Source organism: Anneissia japonica, unplaced genomic scaffold (assembly GCF_011630105.1).
Source record: "Anneissia japonica isolate Jap-2015-1 unplaced genomic scaffold, ASM1163010v1 scaffold987_len1640505_cov201, whole genome shotgun sequence".
In the NCBI taxonomy this organism is placed as follows: Eukaryota; Metazoa; Echinodermata; class Crinoidea; order Comatulida; family Comatulidae; genus Anneissia; species Anneissia japonica.
Window position 1 is genome coordinate 478007 of NW_022714175.1, and position 25479 is coordinate 503485.

Below are 25479 nucleotides of genomic sequence, written 5' to 3' on the forward strand. Positions count from 1 at the left end.
ATATATGCCTCATTAACCTTCATTGGATTAACTCAACTATGTGTACAACATGATTAAAAATTTAAAGTTTGATCGATAAACTAATAAACAATTCCAATCACTAACTGAATATGTATAAAAAATAAAGTTCCTTAATGTAATGAAATATTTATAAAGCAGTTTTTTTCATTAAAGGACGAGCTAGATTCAAGGACAAACTAAATTATTATTAGAAACATTTGATCTGTTGATTGACGACTTCGTATTTTTGAGTTAACCAACTCTCAGAGATGAATATCCAAACTCGCATCTCTTAGATCTTATTTGGTATTGGTATTGGATGGAGACACATTATGCATAATAAAATAAATAAAAAAAAGATTAAAATTGTGTTTGAACAGAATGTTTGATGACATTTTTAAATAGTATTGATGTTGAAAAAAAGAATAATAAAGGTATACCATATTTGAAGAGTTTATGATTATACTTTGAGTTTAATGTTAAAAAAAATCAGGCCAACCATTGCAAGTAAATGTAATTACATGCTATGCAAAAGTGCATTATAACATTTGTACAGAAATGTGTCTCATGTGAAATCTCATTAAGTTCGTTTTTTGATTGGTAAATCCAAAATTGATCAAGAAAATCTCTCTAGCATGTTAAGACTAAAGAAAGTCTTAAGTTTCTGAAAAAAAAATTTTAAATGATGAAAATTAAATGAAACAGTTTTTTTCAGGCTCCTTTTTTAAGTTGAGGCAAGACATTTTTTATACCTTGTTATTGTGAACACGTTGCCTGCCAATATTGATGATTTAAAATAAAAATAAAATTTTATTTTTGGCTAATTAGCAAACTCAGTGCTACGAAAAACTTAAAATTTCAGAGGTTTTTATTACGCCCTTGTCCGTTGCCTTGAAATAAAAAATAAGATTAAATAAATTTACAGCATTTAACCGTCCCATTACTACAGTGTTTACATTCAACAATAGCATTTTATTTTTTCCTCCTTCTGGATGTTTTTCACAAAACCATTTGGTAAATAAGAACACAAAATTTTATTTATATCTTCTTTCCGCCCTCTGACAATCTTTAAAAAAAATAAGTTGGCAAAACAAGTTATAAAAAAATCTCGTCTGAGTAGGTTGTTTAATATAACATTTAGTCCTACACACGCTAACAATTAGAATGTATATAGCAAGTTTGAACTTCTGAACTTGTGGCAACTTGGTGAATTTGACCTATGGAAATTGAGTATAAATAGTAATGAGTAGTCTGACCTTTTGACCCAGGCTGAACCTTCTTTTTCATTGAACTTATAACTTGAATTTTGAAATTATATATTTGAAAAATTTGAAAATGCAACTATATACACTATCAAATTTTCTTTGACAAAAAGATATTGTATGCCCATATATAGTCATGATGTGCCTATATATGGTCATGATATTATGTCATGACCACTTTTAGGCATGTCACATGTAGGGGTTAAAGATCATCCATAATTACATTTTACATTTTTTTAAATTCTTCAATACAAATTATTTTTATTTTCTCCTCCATCTAGACACTTTAGGTAGAATGAAGTTTATATCGTGATAGTTTAGATGCTTTGCCGCTCAGTCCCAGTTTCCTGCGTTTAAATCTGCTGGACACCACAATTTTCTTTTCTGCCGACTAAAAACAACTCGCTAATTAGCGCCATAAACATAGTTTATAGAGCAATGTTCCATTCTGTAATTGCAGAATGTTCTTGCTTTAGGATATGGAAGAAATAAAATAAAAGAAATGACAGAGAATAACGTTAATAAAATGTGGGTCACTCTTATAAGAGTCAGTATCCACATGGATAGGAGGTTGCAAGTTGCGTATGACGTCATAAGAGAACGTAAACAATTAGTGCATCTGATATATCACTAGCATATCGGCTGCATCCGGCATATTCGACCATGTGCAGTATATATTTATTTCCATAAACCTGATGCACGGTGCCAAAATGTCTCCCTCAAGCATGAATTGAAGTATAATAATGAATAAGTTTGATTTCTGCATGTGAAATTGAAATCTAATGGTGAATGTTTCATTCCTGAGAGGAGAAAAAAAAGGGGTTTTTTTCAAGCATAATTGGAAAATTAGGTAACAAACTAAACTTCACATTTTTTTGACTCTTGACATTTAAATGATTTTTCTTTCGTTGACTATGACACGTCATTCATCTCAATGCACGCCTTTCTTTACACACAGGTGCAGTACGTGGATTTTGGCAACAGCGAGGCCATGACAGCTGACAAACTGCGGATAGCGACATGCTTTACAGAGATCCCTCATCAATGTTTAGAATGCATTCTCTATGGGTCAAGAATAGTAAGTTCATGACAGATTATTGAGTGACCAATTTGTAGTCGTTTGTTTGACTGCCTGGGGAACCACTATGGAACCTCGGGGAATATTAACAAACAGAAGCGTACAGTGTTGTATATTCCATCAGTCTCGTATATCAGAAGTTTTTGTATGAGGATTGATTTTGATGATTTTTCACTTTTTTCTTTTTCTTTATATATTTTTCTTTATGTACCACATAGTAATACTAGTATTGATAATAATAACATATAAAGAGTAGTTGCATTATTTCTGTAGTCAGTGGAAACATTGTCAAATTTTAATAATTGCATTAATTCATTGTCATTGAAAACATTGTCAAATTATAACATCATCATCAATTGCATAGCCATTGGAAATACTGTCAAATTATAACAACAAACTACATTTACTTTCATAGTCATGGCCATAGCCAAATTACCAATGTTGAGAGTACCTAGCGAACATTCCTAGTTATTCATGAACATCAGCTTTGACCAAATATATTCAACTTAGTAGCAACATGCATCATCCTGCCACTGAACAAATGAGCTTTTAAATATCTCTCTTCAAATTGGGCACTTAATCATCCATCAGAGAGCAGCTTAGCTCAGTAGGCTAACCTGGTGGAAGCCACTGTGAATACGCTGAACTGTGCAGATCTTTTAAACATAACGTTGTTTCCTGGTTCAATTACCGTAATTGCACTCTTGTTTTTCTGCTGCAAAGCTGAAATGCAACTTTCAATCATCTTTAACATTGTTTAACATTGTTCCTGTGGGCCCTTGTGCATTATGGCCAATATGGATGATTAATAAATTCTGTACACAAAGAATAGGAGCTAACAGAATTAATACACAAGTTCATCCTCTCATCCCTTTCCCCACGTATCTCAAATGTGACAAAGACGAGGCAAACCAGTCACTCCTCAAATTTTAGTTATTAATACAGGTTTAATCGGTAAAATGAAAGTGAAAGAATGGTGAAAGACTCATTTAAACGCGACGTTTCGTTGTGAAGTTACAGGAGTTTAACATATAGCTGTTTAAAGAATTGTATTTGAGAAACCATTATTTAAATTAATTAATAATACAGTACATATATGAAAGTAACACCTAAATGTGTGTGAAATAAAATAATTCAATGTCTCTGCAACATGCACCTATAGAAGAAGGCTATTGTTTACTGTATATCCATATTAATGACAAATTCGCCACAGCTGAGACAGTTATCATTCGCTGAACAACAACCCTGGACAGGGCGTGTACTCTACGCAGCGGCGTTACAAAAGAGCCAAGTTATTTTGGCGCGCCGATACCACCAAAGGCACTGATACGTTTAAGCGATAAGATAAGACCATCGTTGTACGCGCACATTCATGTTGCTGAGGAGAGTATTCTACTCCAGCTCAACTGTAGGCGAGCAACTCTGCCTTACTTTACCGGTACTTTCCCACATACGTGGGAACTCCTTGCTTATAACAAATTTTTACATGTGTGAGAAAAACAGAATTTCCCAAGAGCGTGAGAAAAAGAGGCAGATCCATTGCCTCCAAAATAGAGTTAGATAAAACTTAATATACACCCAACTAACATGCATTTAAAGTTAGTACAGCATACATGTTTTATAATCAATCATATTATCACCGATATTTTACTGTTAGGCGATATAATGTGTCCTTGAAATTTGGAAAATTTGACCTGGAATGTCCTGGAATTGTCCTGAAAATTTACTTGTTTTAAAACGTCCGAACCCTGTAATAATATCCGGTATGTTGAAGCTAGCAGCATAGCAGAAGAAGAATCATACGAGACAAAAAAAGATAATCTGAGAATACAAAACCTTGCCCTGTTGCGCCATATTTATGTATTGAAAAAATAATGACCTGTAATCGATCTGCTTGATCAGCCAAATGAGGCTTAGCATCATAGCCTTCGCATGGCAAGCCCATCGATTGGGTAAGTTTGCACGCCTTCCTGTCAGCTGGCCAAAATTGGACATACCCCCTACTCTAGGCCCGCAGTCGACCAGCTGGAGTTGGCTCGGCCTAGCCAAACGACTTGGACTGCACATATATAAATAAAATTCTAAAATTTGCATCTCCATACCAAATTCGTGGAGGACCGAGATACATGTAACATTGTCAATGTCTGAAAATTTGATTTAAATTGGTCCAGTAGTTTTCAAGTTTCAATTTTTTTTTTCTTTTCTTATGTACCCAGAAGGACACACTAACACAGAGACAGACACACACAACACAACACAACACAAAAACAGACGCACGCTATTGCAATACCCTTCACCTCTTCTTCAGAGAGTCAGCTGTAATAACATGAATAAAGTGCCTTAACCAGGTATGGAAACAAATGGCACCATGCGGAAATTATTGGTAATTTACAATTTAGTTGCAGCTGAGCCCCAGGTCTTGGAAATAAAAGGACCATCTTATTATTGCAGTAATATTCATTATGGGGCCAAGAAACTATAATGGGATTTGATCAAACAAATTAAAACGACTTAATTTAAAGAGTTGTTAGTAAAGGAGACCTATGTTAACTGACCCATGTCAGTATTTATCTTTATTGAAGATATTATTGATCAAATAGTTTCATCTGGTTTTGTAACTGATAATCCAATTATTTAAAAATAGTATAAACCATTTTTTTTTGCTAACGTAAGTACATTAAAAAAAAATGGTTTACTATTTGAAGATATTATTATTAAATATATGTCTTTTAATCTCTGTAGGTAAATGCTGCCAACTGTTGGCCAACCAATGCACTGAAGTTTATGTATGAAAACCTGACTGTTTGTACCATAGAGAGAAAGGTTTGTGTCTGTTTATTTGACTTTACGCTTTTATCTAATGTGAGTGACTCGTTCACTAATGGGATGGAATACATTCTAATGCTATTTAAACTAAGTCTGAACATAAGCAATAGAATGTGATTTTAAATATAGACATTGTTTTTTTTCCTACATTACATATGCATTCCTGTTTTTCAAAGAAACTGTCTTGTATAAATACCCTCTTGTTCACATTAGATAAGGCTTTTAAGCAGTTGATTTCAATCTAATTTGAAGGGCAAGTGGCGCAGAGGATCCCCCTTATTGGTCGAGATAACAATGCCAAACGGACAAAATCTGCGAGAGGCGTTACTCAATGGAGCATTGTATAACAGTCAAGATGTAATATTTTGCGATGATGATAATGATTATAGAATGCAGGATACCAGGCTCAGAGCATTGTCAGAGAAAGAGAGAATATACTACCTAGGGAAGAGTGTACTTGAAATGTCTCAACGTGAAGCATTTTTGTGTGATAGTAGCCTAGAGTTTGTCACGATGGAACTGCCTCCTCCGGGCGTACTCTTCAATGTAATAATTACGCATACTGAAGCACCAAACCAGGTAGGAATATCCAATATTTTTTTTACTATTCATTGTCAGTATTGTTATCATAATCATCATTATCAACATGGTCGTCATCAGCATCGTTATTGTCATCATTATTTTGATGACCATCACCATCATAACCATTGTCATCATCATCAACGTCATTATCATCATCACGGCTATCATCAATAGACCTTTCTGGAGTGTCAATTTAAATTAACTAATCAGAACGACGCTAGGAATATGCGCGTCTCACAACACGCACATGTTCACGTATGTTTTAACACCGTTGTCTTGTGTGACCTTTGCAACGATATCCAATGGGCGGGGCTTAGTGGAAAGGTCCGTTGGAGTAAAGTTTAGTCAAGATCAAGTTTTCAGTCTTAAGCCGTATCCATGCTATCAAATCTTATGTGACAAGTAAATGTGATATGACCATATTTGGGTGTAATATGACATCATCATACCCATATATGGGCACTTCAAAAAATTTAAGATCAATTTGTTTGGTACACTTAACAGCAAATGCGTTGCTGTGAAAATCACCCTATCTCTTAACTACTGTATTAGCGTTCATTAAAAACATTGACTGTTTTTGCTACAAAAACCGTAACTCAAAAACTAGAGGTCGGATAAATTAGGTTGAAACGGTTTATAGCTATTGCCAACAATTTACAAAATATTTTTTGAAAAATATTTCTCCCCATCATTTTTTGAATTACAAAAATGTAGCCGATATTAGTGTTTTCAGCAGTATTTGACCTGGCTTATGAGGAGTCGTTTCTTTACAACATCGTAACTTTGCCTACAAAAATCCAATCTCTTAGTTCGAACCAGCAACAGAAAGCAAATTTTGCTTTGTGATCTGTTTGTTATATATAAAAATTAATCTGATTGGATAAAATTTTCTTCCATCATCTTTGTATTCCATCAAAGGATTTCAAGAATTAAACTGTCCGGGCTGACAGCTGGCCCAAGGAATTGGCATGTTCCATTTTCTGAATTGAAGAAAATATTTCACCTGCTGTACAAGACTTGTTAAAATTCATTAAATGAATGTGCTTGATAGTGGACAATCTTATTTCTTCAGTTTTATGCATTTATTAAGAATGTATTTTCAACAGTGTTTCACTAATTATTGATCATTTTTAAAAAAGTGCACTTTATATACCCCTTTTAGATAATGAAATCGTCCAAACAGTGTGCTGTGCAGCGCACACAATCTGTTCATTTTTGTCTTTCTTACATGCTTGCAGTATTATAAAAGTTTTGTTAACATTGAATTAAAACAGCCCAAAAAAAATTGATATGGTCACATAAAATTTGATGGTATGGACATGAGCTTTATTAATTTTGTAAAAATTGGTTAAAGCTCTGTCTACTATCAAATTTTCTTTGACAAAAAAATGGTTGTATGCCCAAATATAGTCATGATGTGACTATATATGGTCATGATGTGATGTCATCATGACTATATTTAGGTATGTCACATGTTTTTGTCAATTAAAATTTGATAGTCTGGACAGGGCCTCACATACTAGCAGACCTCTCAGATGGCTACACTTATCGACACTTGCCTAATGAATACTACGTCAGCATTTATATTTATTTATTTTATGATATTACTCTGTCATTCCTCTTTTTGTAATTATAATGACAAATAGAGTAGCATAGAAGGCAGCCGAGATCATTGATCCGTCTGTTTGAACTTAGGACTAGTCAAATGCAAGGTAGCATTGTGCTAATTCGTAGAATGGATGGGATGTAGGTTTGCCTTATCGGTAATTCTTTCCATCATCAGCAGGTAGCAGAAAAGAGCACTGACGCAACGTACGCTTCTTATGCTAACGTTTGTTAATCGAGCTGACGTGTGCAAACATTCTGGGATTGCACTGGATTAGCTAATACCTGGCGCATAAGGATCGTCAACCTAACTCGTCTCAATGTAGTCTAAGTGATTTACCATGATATCAGCATATGTTGAATAACAAGAGTTAGTTATATACTCAAAAGAATATTTTCCTATTATACAATATTATTATTGGTAAATAATCTATATTTATATATACCTCCAAATGTTAACCTTGAGGCACCAGCTACTGAAGAAAAACAGATACTGTAATTTGCATAAGTCAACATCATTTGTATTTGCTTTAAATTAAATTGACATATCATGATATATCATAATAAATCAAATTCAAGTTAAATTGATTATTTGCTCAAAAGAATATTTTCCTTTAACAATAATAATTATGACAATCTGTACTTACATAGTGCCTAATGTTAACTACCTCGAGGCACTTGTCTGCAACAGAAAAACAGATTTTATAAGTTAACATAATTAGTGCAAATTAATTTAATCAAAGTATAATACCGAAATAGAAATGTACAGAATAGTATTAAAAATAATAAGAACAACAATATACTACAATAATCGCATGATTCTCTAACTCTGTCATGATAATATTAAGAAAAATAGTGCAAGTTAACATTCAGAGTTATAATAATAATACTATACTCATTCAATAAATCTCACAGCTTTTCTAGTGAATCCTGCTATATTCCGATTAGGGATTTTAAATTAAAGTAATTTTATTCGCGCTTTAAATGCAGCAGAACGTGATACAATCTGTAGCTATCAGTTTAAGTTGATGTAATGCTGAACAAAACAAAAAACCGCATCTAAACTAACAGATTTCTTTCTCGGGCACAAGATCCATAAAGATAGCTAAACAACCGCTGAGACCCTTCATACTGGAGCAGAGGACCCAGTTTGGTGATATAGCGGTTAATGGTACAGACAGTTGCTTGTAGGATTACTATAATACACATGTATCAATTTGAGCTCCAAGTACCCTATCGGATGAGAAATAATGTTTCTCATCCGTACGAAAGCTCTGATTGAAGTTGGCAATAAAATATTGATTGATTTATTAGGATAACCTTGAACATAAGGATGTGTTTTTGTCTGTGAGTGAGTTAGTGGGTACGTGGGGATAGATTATTATATATATTTATATTATCAAACACCCCCACCTTCACCCCCTCCCCCATAAAAAAGTTATATATGATTTGAAATTATTTGTATGTTTCTGACTGATGTTTGTTTTTAAGTTGGTAATGAAATCATAACTACAAGTAATTCTTGCAATAAATCCATGATTAAGTATGTCATCGAGAACTTAATTTGGTGACGTCTACTTACTCCAGATTAATTTTATGTAAATAGCCACTGGTAATTTGTTGCACTCTATATCTGGTAATTTTCATGTTGTTAACCTTTTAAAGTGTATTACATGACCTGTCCTTTAACACTCATACTTAAAGTAAATTGAAAATCTCATTTTTGCGCACATAGATCTTTAAGTTTTATTCTGTGATGTACCCATATATGGGCATAATGATATATCGTATACATATATATGCATGATGATGTCATATTACATCTATTTTTGGGCATATCACAGGTATTTGCCTCATAAATCTTAATAGTGTATTCAGAGCTAACGGCTGAGACAGATATCTTTAAAAGAGTATTATGGCTTTTTTTCAGAAGTAACCAGTGTTGAGCCAATATACCCACAAGTGCATCAAATATATACTGTACTGTACTTTGATCTGCAAGCTATGTACAATCAATATGAATAAGCCACTGTAGTAAAAAGGAAAGAAACAAGACATTATAGGAATTGTGACAATGATTAAACACATTGGTGTACCACGAAGGTTGGGTAAAAAAAAATCAACCAGTATTATATACACTGTAAAGGCTACAACCACTAAATCAAACTAAAGGGCAATCACCAGTGTCCAATCCATCGTTATGTAACTAATGATAGTTGACGTTCAGTTTGAGAGCTTTAACATTTAATTTTCCCACATTGAAAGTATTTAGTGGATATTCATCACGTTAAAAATGTCTCTTTAATGTCGCTCAAAAATTCCAAATGTATTACTGCAGAGATTTAGCATTTAATAAAAACTGTGTAACCCCTTTTATATAGATTATTATTAGAAATTATTGGAAATGAAAACTGAATTTACTCATAATTTTCTTTGCATTTTTATTACAGCAATATCATACATTTGCAATTGATATTAAATGCCTCCCTCAAATAAACGCCTCCTAAATGTCTAAACAAATCTAATGGAAGCAACATTATTTTTATTAATGTTCTACAAATTACATTTTTTCTAACCTGGTTGGGATCAATAAGTCTTCATTATCACACAATAACACATTTTGACGGTAATTATGTGCGATTATGTGTTGTTGTTCTACATTTACAGTGAACTTAAGGGGTGTTTATTTGAGTATATATGTATCCATTTTACACCTAAAGAAAAACACCTCCCTCAAATAAACTCCCCCTCATAAACCCTTCTAAATAATGAACAGCCCAGGGCATTTATTCGGTTAAATACGGTATGTATGTTTTGGGTATATTGTTATGAACTTTGGAACATATGTTGTACTAATATAACGATAATAATGATGAGGAGAATGTCAATGTTTGAGTTATATAGTAGAAAATACAGGGGGCCTTGATGCCACTTGAGCCAAGAGAAATTCTCACCAGTAACTTTAGCAGAAGACCTTTTGATAAATAATTCTCAGCTGCTCAAAATGATGGATCTAAAGCTAAATGAGAACAAAATTGGTTGATAGAAGAGAGAAAATCAATAAAGCCAGAATTTCAATTTCAACAGTGTAAAAAATAGGTCTTCAAATGTGGTTTTGAGTATGGTAATGGAGTTACATATCTGATGTGCCTTGGGATGGTGTTCCATAGATATGGCGCCAAGGAAATCTGTGCTCTGTCTCTGCAAATAGAATTAATTTTGGAAGCTTAATACAAAGATAATAATAATAATTTTTTTTACTGCTAATTATTTGTGTGCAGGGACGGTTTTTTTTTATTTAAAATTTATTTCTCATGTGAATAATTCTAATTTTATTTCAAATTGTTGATATTACATAGTAATTACTATTTTTTTGTACTAAATCTTAAAATTTTTTAAGCAACATTTTTTTTCTATATGTTAATATTGTTTAAAGATGGATATTGTTTTTATATTATGACTAATTTGTCAGTGAAATTTTTTAATATTTTAGTTGTTCATCCAACACTTCCAAGGTCCGACTGAGAACCCTATGATGAGAGAAGCCATTAGCCAGTTGAACCAGCTGATGGTGATGAATGATGAAATCAATCAACTAGCACCATCGTGGCCTCCAGTTACTACTCCTTTTGTTGGTAAGGTATTTTATTAGCCTCTGCAAATCAATTTGTTTTTAATGTAGTTTAAGTTCATACGCTGGACCTCAGGGAAGAACAGTGTACTAATACTGAGTATCTAGAATAAAGGAAGATTTCTATTCTATTCTATTCTATTAATTGAGATGGGTTACAGACCTGTGTGCTTATTCAAATTCTGGCCTCATTTTTGTATATTTTGACCAAAAAATGTTAATTTTCTATGTATTATAGATTTTTACAAACCTGAAAATGGTGATTGCTGTTGTTTTTTAGAAATACTGTTTGCCCTCCAATTTTGTTTTTCAATGCTTCTAATTTTTTCATCTGTACTTTACATTATTTCATTGCACTATTTTATACTTATAAACAGCCTTGTTGCATGGAAAGGTAATCAAGCTTTCCATTTCAAAATAAAGATATATTATCCCAGACTTCCATTGGGACCAGAAAATGTGGAGTGGTCTTGGGTTTGGTCTCCAGTTATAGGGCTAACCATTGTGTAAAAAGATTGAAGATTGTTAATTGGTAAATTTTTAAAAGGTTAACGGGCCGTGGAATTAGCAGAATCTCAAATTGGAGGGTGAAATTTATATATAATATGCATGCTTTTAAATAACACATCATGCCAATGAAGTCTCTATGTGCTTCACAGTATACCCCACTCAAACAACTAAGGAACAAATGCTGAGTTTCAGGGGAAGAATTCTATTAGTGTACTTTAATGTTAGTAAATAGTAATTAGCGCACAGGTGTACCCATATACTCCTAGGTGAAGGTTGAGACAACCAAAGGTAAATTGCCTTGCCCAAGGACACAGGAATTCACAGTGAGGTTGAATTTTTTTGGTGTGATACACACCAAGAATTGCCTACGAAAGTCCTAACTCCCAGTGGGGTCATTCTGGTGGTCAATTGGGCAGTACACCAGGAGACAATACGAAGAATGTATTGTGTTCTTGAACGTGCACATGAAACATAACGGAATAAATGTCTCATCCAAAAGACTTCCAGCTGAAATAAAAGGAGAGCAGCGATGGGATTGAACCAGGGACAGCTTACCGGGCTAGCTGCTATTCAAACGTCAGACGTTTAAGATTGAGAGCCCGAGTCATAACCGCTGCTGGAACCCAAATACAGTTTAATTGCAGATGCTACTTCCGATTCCCAGGACTCTGGGTTCAAATTTTGCATTAACCATTTTTTTATCATGACTGTAAACAACATCTCCACTTCTAGGAACCCTTGCTATGAGAATTAGTTTATAGAGCATTTTCAGATTTATAGCATTCCTGTAAGTGGTGAGGTATTCCCCGCTGTTTGCGAAAGGCATCAATAGATAAGAAAAAGTAAATGGGTTGATGTTATTGTCGACCACCAATGCTAAATCAACAAATTTTATTGTCATGACTGCTTGTTGGTGGTTGGAAATTTCAGAGGAATGAACTATTATTGTTCCATTTATTCATCTACCCTTTTTTTTTTTTTATAGTTCTAATTATTTTCGTAATAGATATAATACATTTGATTTATAATTCTGTCAGTGATTGTGAAGGGTGATGTAAAATAGGTTTCTGGGATGATATAGGGAACTAAATTTAATATCATTACTTTTTGTGGCTCAATCTTATATACTTTAATGTTTCATACCATACCTCAAAGTGGCAATGTTTTGTGTAGTCCTTCCCCTTCCCAAATATATTCCAGAATAATTGTAATCCTTCTTAATAACCAAGATGCTTGTAACATATCTGTCTGATCTTTTATTCTTTCACGACTAGAAAATTGCAATGATGTCTTGTCTAGTCTACAAAACTTGTACATCATCTGGCTGCAATAGTTGCAAAACTGGCCCCTGAACTTTTATTCAATTTGATATCGCTTCATTTGCTTTCAGTCAAGCATAATTGTTTTAAAAATATTGAAAGTTTACAAGTCACTTAATGGGCTTGGGCCCATATATTTGTCATACTGTCTGGAACTATGTTCCCAACAGACGTCGTCTAAGATGAACAATTGACCATCTCTGTCTATAGCAGCCTGTTACTCAACTTTAAGTGTGAGATAGGTCATTTGCAAAGATATGGAAAGATTTACCCACAGATATTAGAAAATCTGGCTTTGTGGAGACCTTCAAAAATATATGTAAAGAAGCATTTATTTGTCTCTTCAGAGGTTTAACACATTGGCTGCCAGCGACGAGTATACTCGCCAACGGGGTGTTGCTGAGGGCGCCAGGGATGAGTATACTCTTCAAAATCGGGGTAACATTCTAGCGTTTATAACTTCTTTATTATACATTGTAGAATGGCTGGTAGATTGGGGAAGATACACCTAGATGATAACGTACAAATGACGCATGTATGTTTGTTGTATTATGTTGCCGGTAGTACACTTGAGCGGTACAAGTGGGGGCGCCCTTTAAACATATACCAACCCATGTAAAAAGCGGACGAGATAACTTGCACTTGGCATAGTCAGTACAGTCAGTATAGTCGTGTATACTTGCCCCTTAATATTTTCCCGCCAATTTATTAGACACATCATTTTGATGATATATGACTAGATAAAATTTCAAAAAAGTATGTTTGTACATATAAACTTGTTTTGGCACCCGGGAAGGAACCTTAAAATGGTCTGGCAGTCAACGTGTTAAAGCATATAAATGGAATGGTGCGTATATTGTTTAATAATGCATGGTTTTCATGTTTGCTGATTTAATCAGGGGATATATAGTATTATAATTTATTTGTGTTTATGTATTATGATAAAAATAATAATATTTAATAAATCTTTTATTTGATGGTCGTGCCAGTCATTGTGGTGATGATGATCATCTAATGTCTTTATCACCCACCAGCAATTATGCTGAGTGTGCCAACATAGTTTTTTTGTTTTTTTTTGTGGTTGTGTTTCTTAAATGTCTGCACAGACTGAATTCATTATTCTGTTCCAGATATTAACTTTAACTCCTCAGGAGACAAGCAGTGTAGTCAAAGTAACTTGCCCAAGGACACTACACATTAATGATTGTCTCAGAGTGATGCCCTTATACAAATTATATTTGATATTTAGGTGTATATGTAATTAATTGTATTCACTCATATTAAGAATATAAAGTTGATTTTTTGTTATTTATTATTTATAGTATTAGTAATATGTTAGAAAAGTCAGGCTCTGGAGGAAAAAAACATTTTTGATATGTTGTAGCACTGAAAAAATTTGTCTAACGAAAAACTGGGGAACAGTGAATGAGATACAAATTTTTGAATATTTAAAAACTGGGGGAAATAAAAAAAAAATGATATATTATCTAATAAAAGATTATTCTAATAATTTTTCCATCTAACAAGTGCTTATAATACAAATGCTCTACTTAAAATACAATAAATATATCTGAAACATGTATAAATACAAATTAATTAATTATGAACACTCGTGGGAACACAGCACATGTGGGTTATGCTGCTTAATCCACACGTTTATTTATTCTCTGATTTCTAAAGTGGTACATAAATTATAATATATATAAATAAATACAACTAAATTAAATATGAACAACTGAGATACACATCTTGTTTACAGTGCTCAGGCCGAAGGTAATTTATTCTGGATTTTATTAGTGAAATAGAAATTATTAGTGAAATATATGCAATTAATTATAAACAATTGAGAGAGAACAACACATCTGGTTTACAGCATTCAATTTTAGTACTGTAAAGACCATCTTGTACTGTGAGACCTTAAGTTAACCAAAGTTACTATCACATGATTGCCCATATATGGGTGTGATATGACATCATCATGCCCGTATTTGGGCAAATATACACATTTGTTACATGGAACATGATAGTGTTGCACATAACTTAAACAACTTATGTAAAGTGTCACTCTCCACTGGGTGAAAACACAATACGAAGACTGTATTGTTTACCGCAAGAGATAATGTTGCTTGCTTACGATGACAGAGAGCGATAGATTATACAAGAAGAGACTTTGATGACCCTAGGAAGAAGCAGTAAACACCCTTTAATGAGCGATGTGGGGCTATCAATCAACTGTTTACATGGTTTTGATTGTAGTTGATTTGTAATGATCATCCACTTATTTATTTCATTATCTGAGTCGCTTCATAAATTTGAATTAAAAATTACGAGTGACTAAGGCTGTGTTTCCGCATCTCTTTTAATTTCTCCGATAAATTATCCCTCCAAATATTTTATCCCATCATGCAACTTTATGAACAACAATACAATGTGTACAGCATCAAAACATTGGTTTTGTTGACTTAGCAGGTGACCCTTTTTTTTGCGCGTGGTGGATAAGCCTAGGTCAAGAACGAAATCGTTCGGTACTATTTCACCCTGGGAAATATACTGTCACAATGATGCTTCATTGTACTTCTATGGGATTGAAAAGATGAAAAAGAATGCTAGCTTTGTTTGGTGTGCTTTATGACAATAAACGGTAGGTAGGGATAGACCTAGGCCCCGCCAGGCACACGACGTCAAGTGCAGCCGTTTTAGATTTAAAAAAAAAAAAATTTAATAAGCATGAGTAATTTAATCAAATTTGTTTTTTTTTAAATTTTTTTCTCAAATTTATGAGAAACTTTTTGCCCCGTTTCTGCAGCGAATAATAACAAAATGGTTGCTTTCCAATAATTTATTGGATAATAAATGCCATGGAAGCATAGCCTAAAGTGGGGTTTTTTCTGCATTATTTGGCATTAGATGTCAATGTTCCAGGAAAACAGTGATTGTGGTTGATAGTTCATGGAATTAATTGTATTATGCCACTGTCTGAGTTGATTGTTGCTGGTATTAATGTTGTTGATGATGGTGGCAGAGATACCCTGGTGAAGGCCCAAGGTCCCCAAATTGGTCGTCAAGCACGGGCGGATCCGTAGATGTCTGAAAAGGGGCCTCCAAAAGTGTGGCCGATCGAGATAACACCACCTTAGGGTTCCTGGGGAATTCCCCCGTAAAATTGTTGTTTTCTAGATGCCCAAAATTATTACCTCTGAGGCGTTTGGGTGATCAATTTCTTCTTTTTCTTTCTTTTTTTTTTTTACTTTCCAAAAGGGGTGTGCCAGAGCCGGCCCGGCCCTTCCTAAATCCTTCTCTGTCAAGGTCCTCAAGAAGGGCTCAGTGCTAACATGGTTGAAGTAAATTTTAAGTCTCTGCTCAAACTTTAAGAATAAGCATCTTCAGCATCCTTGTTGGAGAAGGCTGTTGAGGACTTTCATGCACCCTAAACCCAGTAATTGAACGAAGATGATTGCCTGTCATGCAAGAAATTTTTTTTTTTTTTTTTAACTGACAATCTTCATGAGCCAAAACAAATTGTTTAGTTGATCAATCTAACAGGGATAGGTTATCTTGAAATTTTACAGCTGTCGTTAGAAATACTAGTGTGAAGCAATACTACAGTACTATATTGTTTGAACTTTAAAAGTATTCCCTTTTCCCCATTTCATAATGTTCTGAATTTCAAATACCAAATTTCTTAGGAAAGGAATTTGCTCTCTGATAATCTCATGAGGGGGATGAAAGTAATTGATAAGGAAGGTTTATGAATAATGATGTTATATGAGAATAATTTGTTCATTGTATTCGTCCTGATTGTAATTGGAAATTTGGGCTCAGCACCTGGGGACCCGCGACAGTCACAGTGCAGCACCACCTCGCCTAACTGCAACATTATGATTATAATGAATACAAACATTGTCTTTAACCCGCTTAACTCTCAATATACAAGGGGTCAAGTGATCAGATCCAATTAAAACCTAATGCTGGCCAGGTTTCTACCAGGGTCTGCACAAGAAGCAGGTGTTATACATAACAGCCAACTGCTCAGCTCACAGGGGCAGATTTAGATGGGGCTCTCCCCTTTTGGAAAGGAAAGAAAAAGAAAATACACGATTTTCCAAAACACCATAGAGGTTGTTTTCAGGCGTCTACAAAACAAAAATTTCGCGGGGAATTTCCTCTGGACCCCCTAAGGTAGTGCTATCTCAATCGGCCCCCCCCTTTCTTCCCCACTCCCTTTTGGATGCCTCTGGATCCACCCCTGGCTCGGGTAGTGATAGTTCATAGTACAATTGGTTGGTGGTGTGGTTGATGATTCTTGGTGTGCAGTGGTTTGGATGATTATTCAGTTAATTGGCTAGTACTTGTTAGAGTAGTTGATGGCAAAAAAAAAACTTTGTTAATCACCACTATGCTGGAAAAGTGATGATTGAGTGAAGTTTTTTATTTATTTTTTATTTATTTATTTTTTTTTTTTTTTGCTGAAGCAAAATATTACACATGGGTTGTTTGCTGGTGCATTGATATTCAACATAAAACATTACTGAGATAATACAAACAACATCTTGTAATTAACAAAATGAAAAAAAGATTTTTTTCCAAAATTTGTTTTTCAAAAAAATTTCAGTACCATAGAAGGCATGCTCGTGAGGGTGATAAACTCATAATTTTTTGTATTGGGAATTTGTTATAATAGGAAAGAATAATATTTTTTAAATAGCTGTTCCAGTATTTAGTGTAATTTATTGTCATTTGTAAAATTAATTTTACATAGAAATACAATTGCAAGGGTCCGCTCAAATAGATAAACAGAAATAATACTAGGTAATGTAACAATATCAGGTGATAAATTATCCTCAATATTAATATTTATATCTTCAGTATTACTATGTATTACAGTACTTTGCATTCAGAAATGAATATGTGCTATTGTATTTCCTACATTACATCTTAGGTCATTGAATCCAAAATACATTTAACATAACCAAGCAAAGGCCATTCAAACTGGGGCAGAACATTGCTTGTAAAAGTGAAACCGCTTAGGAACAATTACTTAAACAACAGAAAAAATATCCATAAAAACTGATCATACTTTGAGTAGAAAACGGGGATAAAAATCAAGATTATTTGTCTTACCTTAAGGACTTAAACCAACAATCTTTTGATTGTAAGCTCTATGCTAAGCATACTTTTCTGACAAAAATCTAAGTAAAAATAGCTGGAGGATTTCATGTATGACGATGGAAAAAAATAATTATTAGATCAAATCAAAAAATATACTTGTTTAGTATCATTGTCTCCCAGTATTTTTTCTTTAAACCACCTTTAATTTTTTTATTTGTGTATTTGTGAAGTGAAGGATTAACTAAATTGTTAAGAATTCTTTTTTAATATAGATACAGTATAAAGAAATTTATATCCATCTAGAGGTGCCATAATCACAAATGTTCTTATCTGAGCCCCAAACATGGTGGGGATGAGGTATAGATCCTCCATCTGGGAAATACCTCCCCGGGCCCTTTTTTTTTCTAATTTCTGGATCCACCACTGACAGGGACAGATGTCAATGTACCTTATCTAAATTTCTGAGATCTAATATTACAAAAATGTTCCATTGCTGTTAGTATTTCCAGAGCATTTCTGACACTGATGCAATACCTAGTATTTAGTTATGGGTGCGTTATCATCCTGCGTGCATTATCATCCTGCCTCACCCCTTCGTACAGACCTATGCAAGAAATATGACAATGTTGGGTCTAGCCCAAGAATGAATTGTGACTTTAAAAGTCATCTGCTCTTCATAAAGTGTCCTCTGCTCTTTAAGATCACATGCTCTGGTTTCTATTTGGTCCTTAACTATTGCATCTTGATTCTGGATTCCTGATTTTTAGAAATTAATAAGCATTCCTCTAGTTTTATCATACGTTTACCAAAGCTTTCTGATAATTGATTATGGTATTAGACCAGTATATTGGTTTTCTCTGAATCGGAATTGTAAATAGACGTAAACAATCATACTCAAATTTCATATTATAGTCTGATTTTATTAACCTCATTTCTGTGATGAAAACAATTATCTTCCTTATTACATAATTTGCAGGTAAATAAAACTGTCCTAGATTTCTTAGAAACTTTAAATTTAATATTGTATTACTTTGCTGTACTGAAGATATTCTGTTTTCCTTCTTATTTAATACGCAGCTCAACGTGATTCATAGTCGGGGACAGTCTTAAGTTGTTGTGAGATATATTTATTTTCTATGACATGACTGTCCCTGACGAAAACCATCGCGTCTGCGTTTACAGACACAATACAAATATAGATCATGTTGGGCTGTGTTGTACAACGCTGTCAGATTTGGCTTTTAATGGAACTCTTCAACTAGGAGTCCAAGTTAAATGACAAGAAGTCTAGTTTCCCTAACAGGGGTCCAATTAACCTCAGCCCCACCATGATCAGGGTGGCGCCAGCGGGGTGCAAGGGCCCCCGTTAGGGAGAGCTCACCCCCCTCCCCTCCACCTGTTCGGGGAGAAGAACCACAATTTATCGGGGAGAAAAAAAATGTATATATATATTTTCTACATGTTAAGACTCCAAATTTGATTTGAAACCCCTAAAGTGGAACACTTTCGAGAGATTTTTTGCGACGCCTGACCACACCCACTTTTTTCGTTGGGGGTTTTTCTTGTACAAGGAGTATTTTACCTCTTTGATCCCCATAGAGATATCATTCCAAAGTGTTTCCATGCTCCCTTCACTCCCAATGTTTGCCAAATAAAAGTTATCAGGCCTAGAAAAATTTAGAATTAATGCAATACCATCATCAACTGAATGAATGCATTACAAAACATCCGATATAAATGGCTTATTGTGTGTTCCATTGGGAGATGTTTCTATCCGTGGACCATATTGAATATCAAATCCATTAATTTGCATACAGAGCACTAATTCATTAGTAAAACATTATTTTTCTATGCCATCGTAAAGAAAAATTGATTTTTTTTATTACAATTGCAGTGAACAAACACTTCTTTTTCTCAACAATACTACTTTTTGTACTGTTGTAATGTTTTATTATAATTTTAATTATTTTCTGAAGTTTTTAGCATTTGACAGATAGCGTCCTTGTTTCTGTTGTTCCTTTTGTTTTCAATTTCATTTAATTCTTTTTTTTTATTTGAAGTTTAGTTGAACCCAATCTTCACATTATAAACTATGACCTCTAACCAAGTTATAAGCCAGTTTTTATGTGTCCCTCATACATTCTTGCAAACTTAATTGATTAAAGATTTCATTATGTTGTCACATGGCATGATAAATTATACACAGTACCTGTGAAATACAAGAATATAAACAATGTATACAGTGATGATAACAAAATGAAAATGATGATATCATTTAATGGTGTGTGATGAGTCGGAGTAACTCTGATGAAATCAATCACACTATCAAATTGTTAAACAATTAATATTGCTTTGAGTAGGACATCAAAATTGTTTATTTATTCATTATTCTTTCTTTATACTGTAGGCACTTTCAGTACTATTTCACTGATTTTCAATGTGGTACAGTGGTAACTAAAATATATACAATATATAGAATTAACAATAATTAAAGGAATATATATATATATATATATACATATATATATATATATACATATATATATATACAGTATACTGTATATATATATATATACAGTAAGAAGAGTTAACAAAATAATTTATGTAGTAATATTGTTTTGGCATGAATGTATCAACATATTTTGAAAGTTAATTTTTAATTCATGTAGTTCATTGCACTTTTTTGTTGAATGGTAAAGAAAAGTCCCTTTTCCTTGACTATTATTCCAAGTTGTGATAACTAGATTGTTATATGTTTGGCTACGTGCTTCTTTAGTATTGTTGAAGATAAATTTTGATGTCTGATATTGAGGAGCGTAACATTGAAAGTCAAGATAAGTAATTTTTCATCCCAAATAGCATCTACTGAAACAAAATTTTACCTAATCTGTTCATAATTTTTTGTAACAAAAAATGTTTTTAAAACAAAATATTGAAAAAGAATTTTTTTCAAAATCCTTAAATTTATTACCAGCCAATTTAAATATTTTTGAAATAAAATGTTGGTAAATTGATTAAAAATAAAATTTTTCGATCTGTTTTTTTTTTTTTTTTTGGAAGCTACTAATTTATTTGATTATTATAAATGAGTTGTTCAGATTATTATTTTTTTTTATTTTTGAGATATTTTCCTGTCTTTTGACTGATGGTACATATTTAAGCTTCTGTTATTTGCTAAAGCAAATATTATTCCGCTTTAATTTTGAATGCTAAAAACTTATTAAATACAAAAAGTACCAATTCAAATGGTGATGTTTATTTATTGGCCTATTAATTTAAAGAAAATAATTCCATGTACCTACTTCCCCTGCTTGAGGCAAAACCTCTCCACCAATTCTCCGCTACTCATATGGTCATTTAACTGTTGCTAATCTTGGACATTTCAAGCAAAACCAGTCGGCCTGGTTCATCACATGTGGAGCTGCGTGTGTATTATAATTTTTATATGGACATGTGTGTGTAGGACTGTTAGAGAGGACACATTATGTAGGGGAAATATATGTTGTGTATGATTGTTACTCGTGGACACATTTTCCGACATAATTATGTTATATCAAAGAGTATAGAACTGCAAGAGATCCAACTCTCGGGTTGTCGTTGGAACGCAATCGTATCTCAAATAAAGTATAACCATGAACTAGAGGGCATCCTTCAAAAGAATGTTAAAGGCATTTGTAAAATCTTGTGATAGCACTTTTGTAATGTTTTGTTGCGTGCATACAAAATCAGGTAGTCGGACTTTTTGCAGTTCTGTATTCTTTTGTATTTATTACTGTGTCCACATTTTGTGTGGAAACACGTTCTGTATGAAGATTGTTACTGTGGATGTTTTGTGAACACACGTTATAGTGTGTATTGTTACTGTAGACACATGTTGTATATGATTGTGTATTCGAGATTGTTGCATATAAAGTCACTTAACACTTGATGAAGCCAGCAAAGACTGCTGGCAAATGATACCAGTGTTTTAATTTCAAGATTATCACACATTCATTGACTTCTTGGCTTTTTTTCTCAAGTAGGTGATTCTAGGTGTCATTAAGTGACGACGTCAGCTTAATTATGTTTCTGCATGATCAGACAGTAATCGAAGTGCGGAAAAACAGCACACTGCCCTTAACCTAATGTCACTCAATGTTTTTTTTAGTTTGCTTCCTTTGCTATTATTTTTCATCAGGGCGATGAGGGATTGCATAAATTGATTGATTTAAGATAGAACATACTATACAATATAAGTGCTGGGAATGATAATTATTATTTTATGTATTTATAAAGGTCTGTGCTGTGTTGGATTGTATGGACAAGAAAGTAAGTGGTACCGCGCTAAAATCCTCAAAGTGTCGAACCTGAATCTGGTAACCATACAGTATGTCGATTTTGGAACACCTGAAAGAGTGACAACTGACAGGTGAGTTTAAGATATATTTCACTTTCAATTACTGATCATTTGTCACATAGTTGCCAGCCATTTTTGTGAAATTTGCCAAGGAAGATAAATGATTAATAAGTTGCCTGAAATCACCTACCACCTAGATAGGGTGGACAGGCGGGGATCTGATTACATAAAATGCAGGACCACCCCGCTCTTGGGTCCCAGGTGTCTTTGCTGCCTGCCCAGGGCCATTCTTGGAGGCCCTAGACACATGGATCTCAGTGTTTCAGTGGTTTCTTTACTAGATTAGCCATTTAAATTATATATAGTATGTCTTGCTAATGCAACAAAGAGGTAGCTTTATCATCATTAAATATAAGTGATATACAAATAAGGTACTTGAACTGTTGTAAATTAAATCAAAGCCCAATAGGCCAAATAGAGGTAAAACAATGTTTCTTATCCTCATCACATTTTATTTTATTTTTTTTTTGGGCAACCTCATTTTTTTGGTAAGGTGAAACAGCCATTATAATATGCAGAAATCCCAGCTAAAAGCCACTTCTAGGTAAAAGGTTATTTGTTTGCATATTTTTTTTAATAAGGCTTGAAATGCTCACAACTGGGCCTAAAAGATAGCATGAACTATTTCACAGCCCATCAACAGTGAAAACTGGTGTATCTACAGTAGGCACAGTCAACCGAGAATGGTCAGCGTGCAGTTTAAATTCCTAACCACAAGGTTAAGAACATGAATGGGAACTGTTGCATCAAACCGCCACAAGTTCTTATGAGCATTTAGAATTTGAGCATGTCTAGGCCTGGCAAAGGCCTAAATATGGACTGGCTTAGGCTTGGATGTGGGCTGGAGTAGGCCTGGATATGCAACTGTGTCTTGTGACCATTACTGTGAAGAAGAACCAAGAGACCTCATTTTCCTCTTTGTTTTTACAAACTCAGATGATAAACATTTTTTTTTTAGTTTTGTGGCCTTTATCTCTATCTCCTTAAGAATGTATGAGCCTAGGGAAGTAGTCATTAAACAGTTTTAATGACGTGAAATGTTTTGTGCTCAATAGCTGTATATCCAATGTCTTAATTACTTTTGATGTGATTGTGTACTTGAACTTTGAATAAACTCATGAAAATCCCCTGTAGACACTGTAAGCGTCACTAAAGAATTTGTTACGATTGTACAATATCACCATAGGCACTCATGGAAATATCCTGAAATACAAATTTTTGTATTTCTTACAATAACACGTTATGAAGGAATTTTTGATTTTTAGGAATGACACGTAAAATTTAATTAATTGATACAAGTAGCTAAAGTGTAGTTGCCACTATGCGTCTGCTGAACCGTGGAGATTTTTCCATATGTTAGACCTACTAAGTCTTGCGCATTCAGCGGGAGACTCATGCATTTGAGATCTATCTCACACTCTCGCACTTAAAGACCAAAATCTCATGCATAAATTTAATATATTAATGATACCATATTTATTTGAATAAACGCCCCCCCCCCCCTTCTAGAGCCTCATTTGGAATAAACATTTTTCCATGGCGTTTATTTTTTCCTCGAATAAATGAACCCTAAATGACTGTAAACAAATCTATTAGAAGCAACACCATTCTCAACACATTCTATTAATGATGTAATCCAAAAAACAAGAACATTTAGTCTTACCAGAATGGCGAAATGATATTGGAAAAATAACTTTGAAATATCGCTCAGTTAAATTATGGAATAATCTTATCATCAGACATTCATATCAATATTCATTCCCTTTCCTTACAATCCTTTAAAAATCTCATTTAATTTACCCATTTGTTTTTCTTTTCTGTTTTTGTATTTATGTAATCTGTATATATTTTTTTTATGCATTTTCTTTTAATTTTTTTGTATAATTTTGTGTAATTTAACATCATACACTGGACCTCAGCTAAGAACAGTGTAATAATACTGACTGAGTATCCTGACCAGTTTTTGAAACCGCAGATTTTATTATTTCAAATTTGAAATTGTTTAAAAGTAGTATTAGTTCCTAATTTTACAGTTGGTAGGTTTTTACTTTTCCATGTTTGTTTTCCCTTTCTTTTATCATATCAGTAGTTTAAGAACACGGCCTCTTGGAAGACCAACCTTTGTAAAAAGATTGAAAAGAGTATCCGTGGATAAATAAAGTTATTATTATTATTATCCAAAATAAAGAAAGATTTCTATCTATCTATCTATCTATCTATCTATCTATCTATGTTCTCTCTAGTAAAATAATATTTTTTCTAACCTGGTTGGCATCAGTCAGTCTTTATTTTCAGGCAATAATAACACACTGTGGTGGTAATTACATGTGTTGTAGTTACAGTGAAATTAAGGGGCGTTTATTAGAGTATTTACATATCCATTTTACACCAAAAGAATATATGCCTTCCTCGAATTAACGTCTCCCTCGAATAAACACTGCCTCAAAAACACTTCTCAAAAATTTCCCCGGGGCACTTATTCGAATAAATACGGTATTTGTATACTACTTGTGACCTAGTAGCTCTCTTAAGGCCAACTCAGACAGCGTCGGCCGACGCAGCGACAACAAATCGCGTCGGGTCTGTGTGAGTTGAACACAGGCGCGATGGTGTGCGTCGGGGGCAGTCGCGTAGTAGAATATTAAACGTGTTTAATATTTCTCACGACGGCTTAAGACTGTCCCCGACGATAAATCGGGTCGGGCTGCGTCGGCTGACGCTGTCTGAGTTGGCCTTTACAAAACTTTCATCATCTATTCACAGTAAACTTGCTAATTTACAATTATTTTACTATACAATTCATTTGCAAAAAAATGAATGCATGAAATGTGTGATTTAGGCCCGGGCCTACAGTACATCTCTGTTAAATGACCTGGGGAAAATTATTTTGTTTTCATTCAGGTTAAGTTAATAACTAATTTAGATATATAAATTAAATATAGTTTTCTTTTTTAACTCAAAACTGTGTGTTGAACAAACCTCCCTTCCCTCACAAATGAAAGGAGTATTCAGCGCAAAAGTCTTGCGTCTGCTTTGAATTTCTGATGTCTATTGGTCCCCTGATCAATTCTGTCGCTGCCTCTCCTTGTGTTTCAGACGATGAAATACAAGTATAACTAGAAATTGCAAATTGCAAGTGAAGTGCTGCGAAGTACAACTGC

At 33.7% G+C, this 25479-nt stretch overlaps 1 protein-coding gene across 1 annotated transcript in view; it reads left to right on the plus strand.

Annotated features, from left to right (window-relative positions):
- Window positions 1–25479, plus strand: part of LOC117108935 (RING finger protein 17-like) — a gene marked incomplete in the record, with an annotated part of 110795 nt that overhangs the window by 36375 nt on the left and 48941 nt on the right. Inside the window, 5 exon segments of the mRNA XM_033251119.1 lie at window positions 2221–2340; window positions 5083–5163; window positions 5419–5745; window positions 10847–10988; window positions 22198–22330. Of these exon segments, the coding sequence (XP_033107010.1) occupies window positions 2221–2340; window positions 5083–5163; window positions 5419–5745; window positions 10847–10988; window positions 22198–22330 (803 nt within the window).